At 39.2% G+C, this 15,763-nt stretch overlaps 1 protein-coding gene across 3 annotated transcripts in view; it reads right to left on the bottom strand.

The window, feature by feature from the left end:
- Positions 1-15,763, bottom strand: part of arhgap42a (Rho GTPase activating protein 42a) — a 307,232-nt gene that overhangs the window by 161,446 nt on the left and 130,023 nt on the right. For all 3 annotated transcript variants that reach the window (XM_063053810.1, XM_063053809.1, XM_063053808.1), the window contains exon 3: positions 8,606-8,667. In XM_063053810.1, coding sequence (XP_062909880.1) covers positions 8,606-8,667 — 62 coding nt within the window. The remainder of the gene's footprint in view (positions 1-8,605; positions 8,668-15,763) is intronic.

The raw sequence follows: 15,763 nt of genomic DNA on the forward strand, positions 1-15,763 counted from the left end.
GGATTGTGAGATCTAAATTCAGTTTTACCAACTGACTAATCAAAATAAAGGGCTTAAGCTATGACTCATAAACAACTGTAACCTCAACCATCAATTGCACATTTCAGTTTATTTTTTGCTGCAAATTAATATACAGTCGGCCCTCTTTATCGGCGAGTTCTGCATACGCGAATTCAACCAACCACGAACCGAGAAAACCCAGAAGTGCTCTTCCAGCACTTGTTGTTTGAGCATGTACAGATTTTTTTTTCTTGTCATTATTCCCCAAACCATGCAGTGTAACAACTATTTTACATAGCATTTACATTGTATTAGGTATTATAAGTAATCTAGAGATGATTGAAAGTATACAGGAGGATGTGCGTAGGTTATCCTGGATCAGGATCGAAAAAAAAAACGGAAGTTCTCCTACTAATTAAGTCGGAACAGGTATACCGGTATTATTTAGCATCAGTTAGTCAAATGTTTGTCTTAGTATATAGTATATATTTTACTTTTCTATGCATATAAAACAATTAAGAAACATATGTTTCAGCACCAGGCTCGGGAACGGAAATTCCCGAGTGCGATCCAGTGACAGATCGCTCCCGAGCGCGCTCTCCATCCGTACCGGGTTGATGTGAAGGATCAAAAACCCAAAACCCCAAAACCCAATAACTAAACCACTGTGTTGTTTAGTAATAATTTTGTAGCTTTCATCGGGGCAGGGCCTTTCTCACTTTATCCTTTAAAATTGCTCCGATCGTTGACTGACTGTAGCCTAACGCTTTTCCAATGACCAATGGCGTTGAGACAGGTTGAGCATCCACATTTTCTGGTATCCGCGAGGGGTCCCAGAACCAATCCCTTGCGGATAAGGAGGGCCAACTGTAGTATATTTAACCTGCAGGTAGGTGGCAATAGAGCAGCTGAAGGATAAACTCTATTTAGTCTTGGGTGGGTGACATTAAAGGGGGGTTATAATTACAAGTGTCCTGTAAATTACACGGATTAAATGCCATTTGATTTTAATATATTTATACAGAAACAAATGCACTTTCTGACATGAAAGATATTTATCATCCATGTTGATTTAATAGCTCTTAAAGAACCATGCATTGCATCATCCAAGTTTTTGCCCTGCAACTCCTCAGGCACAGAATGTGTGGTACAGGTGACAGACATCCCAAGTTACATTATCAAATCAGAATCCTGTTTAATATCACTGGCATATGTTGTGAAAATGCAATGCATGATAATAGAGGAAAAAATCAATTACAGTAAATATATATATATATGTATATCAATTAGTTAAATTAAATAATGCAAAAATTGGAATAAAAATGTACTGAGGTAGTGTTCATGGGTTCATTGTCCATTCAGAAATAGGAAGGCAAAGAGGAAGAAACTGTACATGAATCACTGAGTGTACCTCCTTCCTGATGGTAGCAATGGGAACAAGGCATGAATGACCTGGGTGATGGGGGTCCTTAATGATGGACGCCAGCTTTTTGAGGCATCGCTCCCTGAAGGTGTCCTGGACACTACAGGGGCTAGTGGTCATGGTGGAGCTGACTAAGTTTACAACTCTCTGCAGATTACTTCGATCCATGCAGTAGCCCCCCTCCCCCCCCCCCACCCCGCCATACCGGACTGTGATGCAGACAGTTAGAATGCTCTCCGCAATGCATCTGTAGAGTTACGGAGAAAAGGAGAAAATGTCGACAATATGGTGAAAAGACCACGATCAGGTAGACTGTGAGTTCAGTATTGTACTAGGAAACCGTTCACTAGACTTATTGCAGTGAGCTAGAAGCTGTCCTTGAAGCTGATGCACGTGTGAAAGGAGTTTCTACAGAACACTGTGAGAGTTTTAGCTTTATTTTATTACTAGTAGAAATACAGGCTGACATTCCAACTCTTCATAATCAATCAAGGGAAGAAAAAAATCAGAAGATGCCAGCATGTCAAAACACGCATTTTTATACTACTTGAAGTTCTGGGTTTCAGTGAAGTAAAAAGTAAAACCCTCAGGCAACCTGCTAAGCAGCTGAGGTTTATGCCAAATTCTCTGAGCCCTCCAGTGACATCTTACAATGACAAAATGGCACTAATTCAGCAAACTTAATCCTCACAATAGTATTTTACAAGGCCACATACAAGAGCAAGAGTGGATCTTTTGGTCTCTCGTGCCTGCCACACTATTCATTAGTTCATGGTCTTTCCGGCTTGATCCATATGATTTTCAATTCCCCACAGAAGTACAAAATCCTATCATGCTCATGTCCAAATTTAGACACCAGAAATATGTACTTTATTCCAAGCTCCGTCATGGTAAGATATTTCCACTGGGACAGCAAAATGATCCAAGATGTTATCAAAGCTTCCTTAGGAGAAAAATATTCAAACATCCTCATCAATCCAATGAAATCTCTGGTTAATATCTACTCAAAAAAAAGAGAAGCAGCAAACAAGAAAGAACCTAACTCTTCACTGACTTTATTGGGAGCATATGGAAACATGGCAAAATAGCAGGAATAGTGAAATCTCCCAAATAATCCACACACCAGCTCTGTCAAATTCCTCCTACCCCAATATGGTAGGGTCTACAGATCCCACACAAGCATTATCGGCCACTCAGAACCCACTGAAATGTACTGGAAGCAAGTCAACTCCAACCAAAAGAGACTGCTTAAGGTGGTAGCACCATAAACTCATGGATTATCTCAATAAAACATTTTGAAATTAAACAAATACTATGCAAATGATCAGTAAATACATGCAGTTCAGATTTTATAGAATTGATAGATCTTGAGCTGCAGATACCAAGGATATCATGCAAATACGGTATAAAGTGCCTCCAAAAGCCAAACAATGAGCCATGTTTGAGAGAGTTTCCCTCCAATATCCAGTGACTATTAGTTAATGCTACACCTTATGCCAAAACCATCTGCTCTGAACTTACTTTACAGAAATCAATTTAACATGCTTTTGCCAGGGCTTTGGGGAAGTCTGCAAACAAGCAGTCTTGATGCGGCCAGACAAAATAGTATTGGTTCAAGATACTGTTGATCACACTTCCATTTACGTCACTGAGGGTTGGGAGCAGTGTTAGATTTATTCTAATTTTGGTGAAACAAGACAGGTCTGAAGAAGTGTGAGTATTGTAGTCTACTGCTGCGGGACAAATAAGGATACAAATAGCAGTTCTGGAGCACCACGACCTGAATAGTACTAGTACCCATGGCTGATTCCAAATATGTCAAAGAGTAAAGCAAATAGGACACTCATTGTCAATTATAAGGGTGGGGACCTCAGGGTCTGGCCAAGCAGAATAGCTGGCATTCGCAGCTGAAGATGGTTGAGTTATTTCAAGCATACATTTTGTGTTCGCACTCTGGGCTCTGTCATTGTAGAAGATGGTATATTTGTGGGAACCTGCTCCTCCCATTAGCTAAGTCCCTAGAGACGCAGTTTGTTTTGGATGAACATCATTTCCTGAGTGTTGGCTGTTTTTACACCATTTCCTGCGCGGGTTATTTTGGATTTCAATTTGAACCACATGGTGGAAAGACATCCATCTCTATCTTCTCTTTTATACGCCCTTGAAACAGCAACATCTGTGAGTCTTCAGTTTTGTTAGTACCAGTAAACATTTAGTAGATTTATTACATTTATCTCTACTAAGATATCGTTGCGCCATAAGGTTACTCCTGTTTACATGGCACAGTTATGGAGTGTTACGTGTGTGTATTATCTTGATTAAAACCGACCGTGAGAATAATCGACGGTATTAGTATATTAAAGTGCGTGATTGTCCTGTATTGAACTTAATACATATTTTACTTAACCTTTTCACATTTTCACATGTGAGAATTCATCAAAAACCCTGAAGGAAGCTTCCGACTCGGGTGATTTTTGAGTAGGTGTTTAATTCACCACATAGCTTTGTATATCACCCTGAGAGGGCAATAGAACTTATACACATTGAACATCTCTGCCCTTGCTACAGTCATGGTTCTTCAAAATTGTTTACAACTAAGGAGATTCAGTCAGTAATCAGCAGGGGGCTTTCCTGCCAATATCTGCAAACCCAAGGAACAGAGGATGCAACAGTCAGTTACAAATTGCCATTAAGACAATACTAATGGCTTAGAAGTATACAGTAATACCAGACAGTGATCTCCATTTCTTATCTGAGACTGGGAATAAAAATAGTAATTTCAAAGTTCTCAGAGTAAGACATTATGCACATCACCCCTTTTAGCACCTGTAGATTTATCACATTATTTGTTTCAATAATTCATTTAACTTCATCGGTAATCTTCCAATAATAGTTATTTTTGGCCCAATGAAGTACCACAGTGCTAAAGTCACATGTGAGGCTGAGGTAGTGATTTACTTTGCATGAGGTAGGCAGCTTGTCATACTACACTTATGCACAGGTATAATTATTACCAGTTTGAGCAGAACACAAAAGACACAGGGATCAAAAGCTAGGATGTGCACTACAATGAAATAAAATTAACATATTGATTACAGAATACTATTTAGTTCACGTCTACAAGTTTCAGTCAACTTATGAAAATGAGAGTGGGTGGATCACCAAATTTAAAATGCTCCTTTTTCACTTGACAACAATGGCTGTGGGCTTCTTCATGGTCTATAATTGATTCAATGATACACATTTCTGGAAGATTTCATTACATAGTATCGTATTTAACTAAAAGAAAATTCCATTAGGCAACTATGCAATTAACTCAGTTTTATTAACATTTAATATATTTTTTTTAAGTTTTAAAAGTTTGCAGGATACGCTTGGGGGTCAAAGGAAGTTTCATTTCATGCATGTTTGTAGAAGTAACAGTGTTGGCTTTTTATGGTCTCAGGTTCAATTGGTATTACGAATCTGTGGTTCTTTTGAATTGGCATTAGAGAGTTTACTAATGTCAATCCACAGAATATCTGTTGAATGTATTCTAGTAGTACAAATGCCAACATTGTACTTTTTGCTTTTGATGTATTTCAATAAATTATAAATGCTCACTCCAAACACGCGAGGTATATTGCCCCTGGAAATGATTTGGGTGGAGCACATTAAGGACCGCAAACATCTAAGGCAAACTGCTCAGACTTGGGTGGAGCATATTATGGACCACAAACGTCTAAGGCAAACTGCTCAGATTACTTTGAAATAACAGCTGCACAAGATGGTTCTTGCTATTGGTACATATTACCAGCCATCGTTTACGGAGAGGAATTGTGTTCCTTGTAGTTGCTTGAACTACTGGCTAGTATCGTGACATCTTGACTTTACCCTTTCACCTACAACTAATAATTAATTGTAAATACGTATGCAAACTCAAAACCCAACATCTAGGCAGATAGGATTTTGATAAATGATAGAAAACTAGTCTATTTGAGTCCAAAAAGAATTATTGTGCACATTCTTAACCACAAAGATTTGAAATTCTGCCAAGCACACAAGTTTTCAATATCCTAGTCAACATCCGTTCAAATGCACTTCATGATGCTAATACTTAAACCATGAAATAGGTATCAATGCTAATTACATACAGCATAGACATATATTTGATCATTACTGATCTTACAGTGATCAACTGAAAACATGTACTATTGTCCTCAGTTTGCAGATGATGCTAATGTTCCAGGAAGCTCACTTCTTTTAATTGCAGAAATGTGACTAATTTTAAGGATTGTTGGAGATTTGCTTATCTCCAATGGTGCTCCTGATTGTTTACACTAACTTCAGCTTCTATAGGGAAAACAGTGCTGAACATTATTAATTTTCAGAAGTGTGAATTATAAGGATTTCTCTTACACAGTTTATATTAGCCAGAATCATTGCAAGTCACCTTCTATCAGCCTTCGTCCAGGTGCTGTTTATTCCGTACCACTGATTTAACAATCGTCATATCTTAAATCATGCGAGGCTGGCATTAATTTTTGAAACATCCTGAAACATGACTCATGGTAGCTCAGGAAGTTAATAAAATAGAGCTGTGCTGTTGGAACAGTATTTGTTCTGATTTGCTTGTATAGCCGATGACTCTCCAAGTAATCGAAGTTAGAAATACAGTAGTTTCCAGTTAATTGGGACACATGGGGGCCAGTATATATTGGCCCACTTAAACAGCTACCCCAATTAGCCGACATTTAATGGAAATAGTTGAAAAGGAAAATTAATTAAGTATTTTTGTAAAAAAAATTGGAGGCTGACCTGTTAGATACTATTATGAGTATAAATCCTTCGATCAAGGGTTCTATTGGAAGAATTTATAATTTATTATTACAATGGGATAAGCGTCCTTTATCTAAGATTAAACAGGATTGGGAAAAGGAACTTAATTTGACTTTTATGACAGAGGATTGGATGCGGATTTTGAAGTTGGTTAACTCTTCTTCAATTTGTGCTAGCCATTCATTGATTCAATTTAAAATTGTACATCATTAACATTTGACGAAGGAGAGACTCTCTAAAACCTTTTCTAATGTTGATAGTGATTGTGATAGATGTAAAACTGAGATAGCTACACTGACACATATGTTTTGGTCTTGTTCTATATTGGAACAGTTCTGGAAGTTGTTTTTTTCAACAATTTCTAAAGCACTTAAAATTAATCCACAACCTAATAAATTAACGGTGCTTTTTGGAATAATTCCTCAAAATATTCATGGTATTTCTGTGTCTGACCAACATGTTATTGCATTTGTTACATTGATAGCTAGGAGGGCCATTTTGCTGAAGTGGAAGGATACATCAGCTCCCACTTTGTCACAATGGTTCTCTCAAGTGATGCTATGTCTTAGTTTGGAGAAAATTAGAAGTCGAACCTTTGAACCTTTATTTGATTTTGAGAAAAGATGGGGCTCATTTACTCGTTATTATCATTTGAGCTCATTGATATAATTTTTCCATGATCTAATTGTAAATTTTTTGAGTATATTTTCTTTTCTTGCTGGCAGTTTGATGTTTATTTTTAGAAGCTTTTTGTATGACGCACGACTCCGGGATTGTACACCTAATGGGTTCTCTTTTTTTTCTCACTTTTCTGCTCAGTAGGTTTTTTTTGTTATCACAAATTTTGTTTTCAATCTTTAAGATAATGTCTTTTTTGAGACATTGTAAGTGTTGTTACTTCAATGTACTCGTTATTTTTTTGTCCAATATAACAATAAAAAGAATTGAAAAGAAAAGGAAATAGTTAAACAGCAAAAAAGTTCCAACTTGGCTGTCTAACAATTTATGTATTTAAAGGAAATACAGAACAAATTAGAACACTAGAGTACTATAAAACTGTGTATTAGTCCCTAATATTTATCAAAGGAGCAATTCATCCAGTGCATGCTGCCATATTGTTTTGATTTGACTATAAATGAACAAAGTCAGCGTAAACACCTAGTATTGATAATAGACTGCCTTCATACAATGTTTTTGATGATTGCATGCACCAAATCTTTTTTTTATCGTAACATTCAAGATGATTGTTGATACCTTCAAATTCTTCGTAGTCCCTAACTTGTTGAAGTAGGGAAATCGTTTCATTTTCACTCCCAGCCATTCCTACCATCTCCAAGCCTCAATAATTAAAACTGCGGTTAGCAAAACAGTTCCAAATTGTCATATTTCTCGCTAACTATCAGTGGCACAAATCACTGCTTTTTGAACACATGCAATTGACACTATATAAAAACAGTTCGCTCTAAGTATGGTGCAGTGTCTAACGACCACAAGTGCACTCAATTAACACTAGTTAGAAACTATTCGGCAACAGTATCCTGTCCCAGTTAAGCAGCACAGTGTCCCAAGTAAACGAAGGGAATCCAGGTATTTTCTGAATTAGTTTTGTTTCTCAAGAGTTGTCCCAGATAAGTCGTTGTCCAAATTAACCGCAAATCCACTGTATTAAACTTTCGAGCACATCTTGCTAAAGAAGGTGGTATTGGTACTACTTGGGAGTGCTCATTTACCAAAAATCATGCTTATCAGTATAATTCTGTCTTAAAAATATACTTTGAATGGATATTCTGTAAGTCAAAAGACAGAACTAAACCTGTGCTTAGAGATTCAGCTGAGTTGAATCCTATTATTATTTGTTACTTAACAGACCTGTCATGTTTATATGAAAGTATTTACCATATCTAATAATAAGTAGCTTAAGTATACATTTGCGCTTTCATTTAATTCTTTTTATCATCTTAAATGTCTCATGTTTTCTTTTCACTTCCCCACACAATAGAGCTAATCTCTTACAGTTTACTATAATTCTTCAATATTTTTACCTGCATTATATCATCCCCATTGCTCTTTATCTGTTTATCCACGTCCCCAACAACTTTGCACAATTACATCAGTTTGCCATTTCCTTGCTACAAACCTGCTGCCATCATTAAACGCAAGTTTGTGTTCATGTATGCCAAATCCACATCTTTTAACTGCTTAGCAAATAGTATGCCCCCAAAAATACATTCATGCAGAACACGTCTTTCAGATCTGAGGAACTTTTCAATGACTAATGTTTGTTTTACACCCTCAAATCATCCTTCTAGCTATATGTCTATGGTCATGTTGCAATAACAATTTTAAGATAAAAGTAATTCTCACCAATCTTCTTCGTTCCTCTTCAACAGTATGAAGGAGTTGTGCAAATTCTTTAAAAGACTGAGCTGTAAAAATGGATTTAGTATGTAAGGGTTAGAATAATTTCCAGAAATTTAATGAACATGTGCAATAAATAACCATGAAGAATATGCTTAAAATCAACATTACATTTGTAGATTACCCAAAAATGCATAGAAAGGTATTATGCAAAATTCTAAATGTCAAAATGGAAGACAAAGGACAGCCAAACATCTTGGATAAAGTTTGACATTTATTACTAATGTGGGGAAAATGAAATTTAGTAAGCATGCTGATTCACAGATAAAACTTGTGAATTGGAAATTATTAAAAACTCTTTGAATGGATTTGCAACGCAGCAAAAGGCAATGATAATATAGAAATACACTACAGAACAGTGTACAGGCAGACCCCGGGAATCACCCTAACACCAGCCATAATTACATTAAATTATACTGTATCCAGTCGTTAATGAATACCATGAAATATTTTATTATTATTACAAGCAACTTAAAAAATTCTTGAATAATATGTTGGGGAATTTGTATAAAATTGGATATCTGTAAGTCGGGTCATTCATAATCTGGGGAGCATCTATACAGCCTATGCAAGATACAACTTGTTAATTAGGACAACTGTAGAACAGATCTCGTGGGCCCAATGTCACATTATGATTACCTGTTTTATTATACACAGCACAGTTATTCAGGCCCCCTCCCTCATCCTTTTCTTTGTAACATCAATGAAAGCATTGCACTATTTTCAGTGCTTAAAGAACATTAAATTCCATGCTGTCAATTTCCACAGTGTCACTTGGTCCATATATAAGATTTCTATTCAGTTTTTTGATATTTCTATCTCTATCTCAGGGAATAGATTGGTCACCAATATGCATTTTAATCCCACTGACCCCAACAGCTTCCTGGGTTGGCAAATTTGCAGACGACACAAAGGTTGGTGGTGTTGTGGATAGTGTACAGGATTGTCGAAGATTGTAGAGAGACATTGGTAGAATGCAGAAGTGGGCTGAGAAGTGGCAGATGGAGTTCAACCCGGAGAAGTGTGAGGTGGTACACTTTGGAAGGACAAACTCCAAGGCAGAGTACAAAGTAAATGGCAGGATACTTGGTAGTGTGGAGGAGCAGAGGGATCTGGGGGTACATGTCCACAGATCCCCGAAAGTTGCCTCACAGGTAGATAGGGTAGTTAAGAAAGCTTATGGGGTGTTAGCTTTCATAAGTCGAGGGATAGAGTTTAATAGTCGCGGGGTAATGATGCAGCTCTATAAAACTCTGGTTAGGCCACACTCGGAGTACTGTGTCCAATTCTGGTCGCCTCACTATAAGAAGGATGTGGAAGCATTGGAAAGGTACAGAGGAGATTTACCAGGATGCTGCCTGGTTTAGAGCGTATGCATTATGATCAGAGATTAAGGGAGCTAGGGCTTTACTCTCTGAAGAGGAGGATAAGAGGAGACATGATAGAGGTATACAAGATATTAAGAGGAATAGATAGAGTGGACAGCCAGTGCCTCTTCCCCAGGGCACCACTGCTCAATACAAGAGGATATAGATAGATAGATATACTTTATTAATCCCAAGAGAAATTGGGTTTCGTTACAGCTGCACCAACCAAGAACAGAGCATAAATATAGCAATACAAAAACCACAAACAATCAAACAACATATGCAAACTATGCCAGATGGAAATAAGTCCAGGACCAGCCTATTGGCTCAGGGTGTCTGACCCTCCACGGGAGGAGCTGCAAGGTTCGATGGCCACAGGCAGGCACAACCTCCTATTACACCCAGTGTTGTATCTCGGTGGAATATGGCCGAAGTCCAACAGCAAAAAGTTCAATATCTGGACTACAAACACGTTCCTTGATTGTAATATGACCAGGATTGCACCATCCGTTGTTAACCAGAACAGCAAGCCCCCAACTCCTTTACGCTTACCGCTCTCAGTGCACTTCCGGTCAGCCCAAACGGTCCGGAAGCCCTCCATGGAGAAGTTTTGGTCGGGTGTGTCCTCGTGCAGCCCCGTTTCAGTAAAACACGTAACACTGCACTCCCGTAATGTTCTCTGACTCCTGGCTAGTGCCGTCAACTCATCCATTTTATTACCCACCGAACTCCTCTTCTCCATAAGTCTCTGTTGTCTCGACCCGGTCCTCTTTCCTCGTCTTTGTGATCCTCCTCTGCATCCTCTGTGTGTTTTCTTCCAGATTTCAGCCGGGGTGTCCGCCGCTCTGCTTGCTAAACCGGCCGGCATAAGCGCAATCAGCTGGTCCCTGGAATAAACAATGCGACCATACTGCTGCCCCGCTAATGAGACGTGTTGGAATGTAACTATTTCCAGCGCTAAAAACCCAAATAAAACTCTCTCCACCAGCATGTTAGAGAGGGTGCAGCGTCAATATGTTACCGTGAAAAAAAATACAACAAATAACGTAAATTAAAAAAGTAAGAAGAAAAAAGTAAGAAAACTAGTCAGAACGGCTGTAACAGGCTGCATGCACGACCGGCGCATGTGCACATGGCTTTAGGGTAAGGGGTGGGAAGTTCAAGGGGGATATTAGAGGAAGATTTTTTTACTCAGAGAGTGGTTGGTGCGTGGAATGCACTGCCTGGGTCAGTGGTGGAGGCAGATACACTAGTGAAATTTAAGAGACTACTGAACAGGTATATGGAGGAATTTAAGGTGGTGGGTTATATTGGAGGCAGGGTTTAAGGGTCGACACAACATTGTGGGACGAAGGGCCTGTACTGTGCTGTACTGTTCTATGTTCTAAAAACTCAATTCCATTGCTCAGTTTCTCCATCACTGTATCTGTGCTGATGATGAGATGTCCAACCCAGAGCCATGAAAATGTCTATTTTTTCCTTCACTGATCTTTCCCTGCATCATAGTTGGCAGGGCTCTCAACTATGTCCCTGCTGATTTCCACAACTCTGCTCTTACACAATCTCTCAGCCAGAAAAAGGACAGGATTCCTCATTCACACCTTCTGTCCCATCAGCCCCCACATTCAGTGCATCATCCTCCATGCTTTCTACAATGGTATTACAATTTCTCCTTCCATCCCAGTGCCAGAAAAAGGATCACTTCCTCCAATGCTCCCTGATCGATTTCCCTGTCTTCATCAAGCACTCTGCTGCTCAAGTGAAGTCTGTCCTTTAAACTCTTCCCTTCCCACTGCAGCCAAGGAGCCACACACTCCTTCCAGGTGAAGCAGTAATTCAGCTGCACTTCTTCCAGTTAACTGTGCTCCACTCACGATGTGGTTGTGGTCTACATAGGGTAAAACAGCTTGGGTGGGTGCTGTGCAAGCTACCTTTGATCCATCACAAGGATCAAAGTTCAAAGTACATTTATTATCAAAGTGTGCATACATTATACAACCTTGAGAGTAGTCTCCTTCCAGGCAGCCACAAAGCTAAGAAACCACAAAAGAACCCATTTAAAAAAGACCGTCAAACACCCAATGCACAGAGAGAACAAAAAAATTATGCAAACAATAAATGTAAGCAAATTTCAGTCAGAACTGAAGTTTTATGAAAGACATAAAGCTAGGCATCACTGCACCTGGTGCAGGCCACAGGCCTCAGGTCAGTGCAGACCTCAGTAAACATCGCAAGGCAGTGAGCAGAACCGACCCATCCCTCATCTTAGATCCCAACACCCTGGCCTTTTGCATCTTGCCCAGCACTTAAATTGTCCACACATCGGGCTGCTCCTCGCTCTCTAACGGCTTTCCTCGCCATATACATTTAAATATTTTAGGAATTTGCCGTAGTGTGTTGAGGTAACATAGAACAAAAAACAAATTTCAACGATGATAATGAATAAAGAATTATATAAAACAAGTTGGAGGTCAAAGTACGGATATGAAATAAAATGTGCAATTACAATGTAATCAGTGGATTAATGTGTTTACAGTGTGGTGCAGTGTTGAGGTAATAGATAGAGGTCAGTGAGGGTGGGGCTAAACAGAATGATTGATTGGGCGAACTGCCTGGAGCTAAAGACTATTAAAATGTCGTGATTTTTTTTAAGTCGCTCTATAAGTGTTTTCAAGAGGAAGCTTTTACAAAAGGCAGTTTGCAGGTGGGTAGTGTCTGCAATGATTCCATCTGTCTACTTTTGTCCTGGATGCATACAAATCCTCTAGTGACGGTAGACTGCAGCCAAGGAGTTTTTCTGCTGACCTGACAGTTCATTGTAATTGGAAATGTTGCTGCACCAAACCAGACCAGTAGTGAATACTGTAAGAATGGTCTCTATGATGACAGTGTAGAACTGCACCAGAACTGGGAAAAATGGAGTTTTAACAACTGCCAAGCCTTTTTGTTAATGAAGGAGATACGATTCTCCATGAAGTCATGTGAAATAATAACGCCCAGGAACATGAACGTTGAAATGGTGCTACCTGTAGAATTGTTGATGACGACTGGGTGGAGAGGAGATACATTTCTCATGTCGATAGGCATCTCTGCTGTCTTAAGGCATTCAGGTTTTCTCTCTTCTTTCCACCTCACTCTCTTCCTCTCATACTTGCTTCTCACTTTACAATTACAATGAAGGTCTTTCCAGATGGTTTCCCTCTGTACTAAAGCTGGTTGACCCATTGGAAGTTTTCAAGCATTCTCAATTTTTGTTCTGAATTTCTAGCATATGGAGTTCTTCAGACCATAAAGTATAGGAGCAAAATTAGGCCATTTGGGCCATTGTGTCTGCTCTGCCATTCCATTATGACTGATTTATTATCTATCTCAACCCCATTCTCCTGCCTTCTTCTCATAATTTTTAATGTCCTGACTAATCAAGAACCTACCAACCACCACTTTAAATATATTTAATGACTTGGCCTCACACAGCCCACTGTGGCAATAAAGTCCACAAGTTCCCCACCCTCTGGCTGAAGAAATTCCTTTTCATCTCTTTTCCAAGTGGACTCCAACATCTTTTTTCAACCACTGAAGTCAGGCTAACTGGCCTATAGTTTCCTTTCTTCTGCCTCACCTCCTTCTTAAAGAGTGGAGTGACATCTGCAATTTTCTAGTCCTCAAGAACCATTCCAGAATATAGTGATTCTTGGATGATCTCTACGGTTGGCCAGAAAGAATGACAATCTACAAATCAGTGAATTCAAATGAATCAAGGGCAGTGGAAACAGACAGACTAATTGTCAAACAACAGGAATTCTGCAGATGCTGGAAATTCAAGCAACACACATCAAAGTTGCTGGTGAACGCAGCAGGCCACGCAGCATCTGTAGGAAGAGGTGCAGTCGACGTTTCAGGCCGAGACCCTTCATCAGGACTAATTGTCTTTGTTTTTGCCGCATGCTTGGGGATGGAAGCTGCCATTTTGTGAAGACGTCTATTCTCCATTTTGTGAGCTTGACATGCTGGGCTTGATCAATGTTTTAAAGAAGACACAATGATTCTTCAGGTAATCTGATGGACTGGAGATCATTTCCAAATAAGATGTTCTTTGGTTGGCTATAACATGCAAGTTTGTGAATGTTGGGGATGATGCCTGCCTGAAGTGATTCGAGCTCATTGCTGATTGAGAACAAACAGCCATAAGTTAGCGATTGTCACTTGATGGGAAGAGGGCAATAAATGGATGCTGGCTTGGAGCAGAGCCTATAACATTGTTAAAGGACAGACACATGACCTGTGGCAAATGACACTGGAATGCGATATTTAAATTGATAAGGAATGGATATAAAAATTGATGCTTCGTGTATGTTGGTGGTGGTAACTTCGAAGAATAACCATCACAGATACAAGTGTAAGCAACCCTGTGTGAAACGTGGTGAGTGAATCAGGACAACGAGGAATGCCCGGCCAGCGTAAACTCTCTTGCCTGGGTAATACCTTTGCTGTTCTTTGACTATTCAGGAGAGTCAGAAATACCTTGTGAGTGTGCACACAAGGTAACTAGTGTATGAATTCACAAACTTACTAGTTTAAACAATAAAGGTACTTGTCAGTAAAGACAGATTTCTCTGTGCCTCACTAATCATTGCTGTAAATAGTAGTATTTTTTTTTCCAATGCTACTAATTCCAAACCCTGGGGTGTAATCCATCTGGTCCAGGTGACTTATCTACCTCCAGACCCTGCAATTCCCAAGCACTTTCTCTTTAGTTATAGCAACTGCACTCACTTTTGCCCGCTCACTCTTGAATTCCTGACATACTGCTAGTGTCTTCCATATTGAAGACTGAAGCAAAATACTTATTACATTCATCTGCCTTTTCTTTGTCACCCATTATAACCTCTCCAGTATCATTCCAATATTTACTCTCGCCTCTCTTTTTACTCTTTATACATCATCACCCAACTCTTCAGGGCCCTGTTGAAACTTCATTGTGATTTCATAGCCTTCACTCCATCATTCCAGTTTTTGAAGAAGCCATTCTCCATTGTTCTTGGCAATCAGTTGACAGTGGAACGGTGCTGTCCTGAGGTCACCAGGTGGAAAGACCCTCCCTCTGAGCAGGAGCTCAGCGCGACAGCTATGTCTGTGGCCGGTTGTTTCAACAATACCATCTCAAAAAACAAAAAGAAGAGAAAATGCCCAATTTTGGGACACCACAGCCAAAAGTTAGAGAATTAGAAATCCTAATTCATGACATGAGATTAGTGGTTATATCCTTTTTCACAGCATTGACGTGGATACAATCACAAATACACTCTATTGACATCAATTGACTCTGTCTTTATCCTTCTGAGTCTTCGCACTTCAATCAAAGGTAGTATCAAGGCTTTGTCTCCATTTTCCAGCTCATTGCTACACTCGTTGCTTGGTTCCACATTCTTCTAACTTAAGTCAAGAAATGCTTTCCTAATTTGCAAGTGGCACTTTTCCCTCCAAGCCTTTCAAAAACTTTCACCCATGGTCTTCACCATTTACCTATTTGCTTACTTCACGGAAGATAAACAGTCGGGTTCCACACACATCTCACCACTATCAGCCCTGTTTCAAGAAGGGCATATAATTTTGATAGCTACAATTTTGACTGGTTAATCATTAAACAGCTTTAGCAATGGAAAGAGTTAAGTATTGTTTATTCATCTTCTGTTAAACATGTGACAAGTCCTACAAAAGAAAAGCTAATTCAAGACTC

Source organism: Mobula hypostoma, chromosome 7 (genome assembly GCF_963921235.1).
Source record: "Mobula hypostoma chromosome 7, sMobHyp1.1, whole genome shotgun sequence".
NCBI classification, from domain to species: Eukaryota; Metazoa; Chordata; class Chondrichthyes; order Myliobatiformes; family Myliobatidae; genus Mobula; species Mobula hypostoma.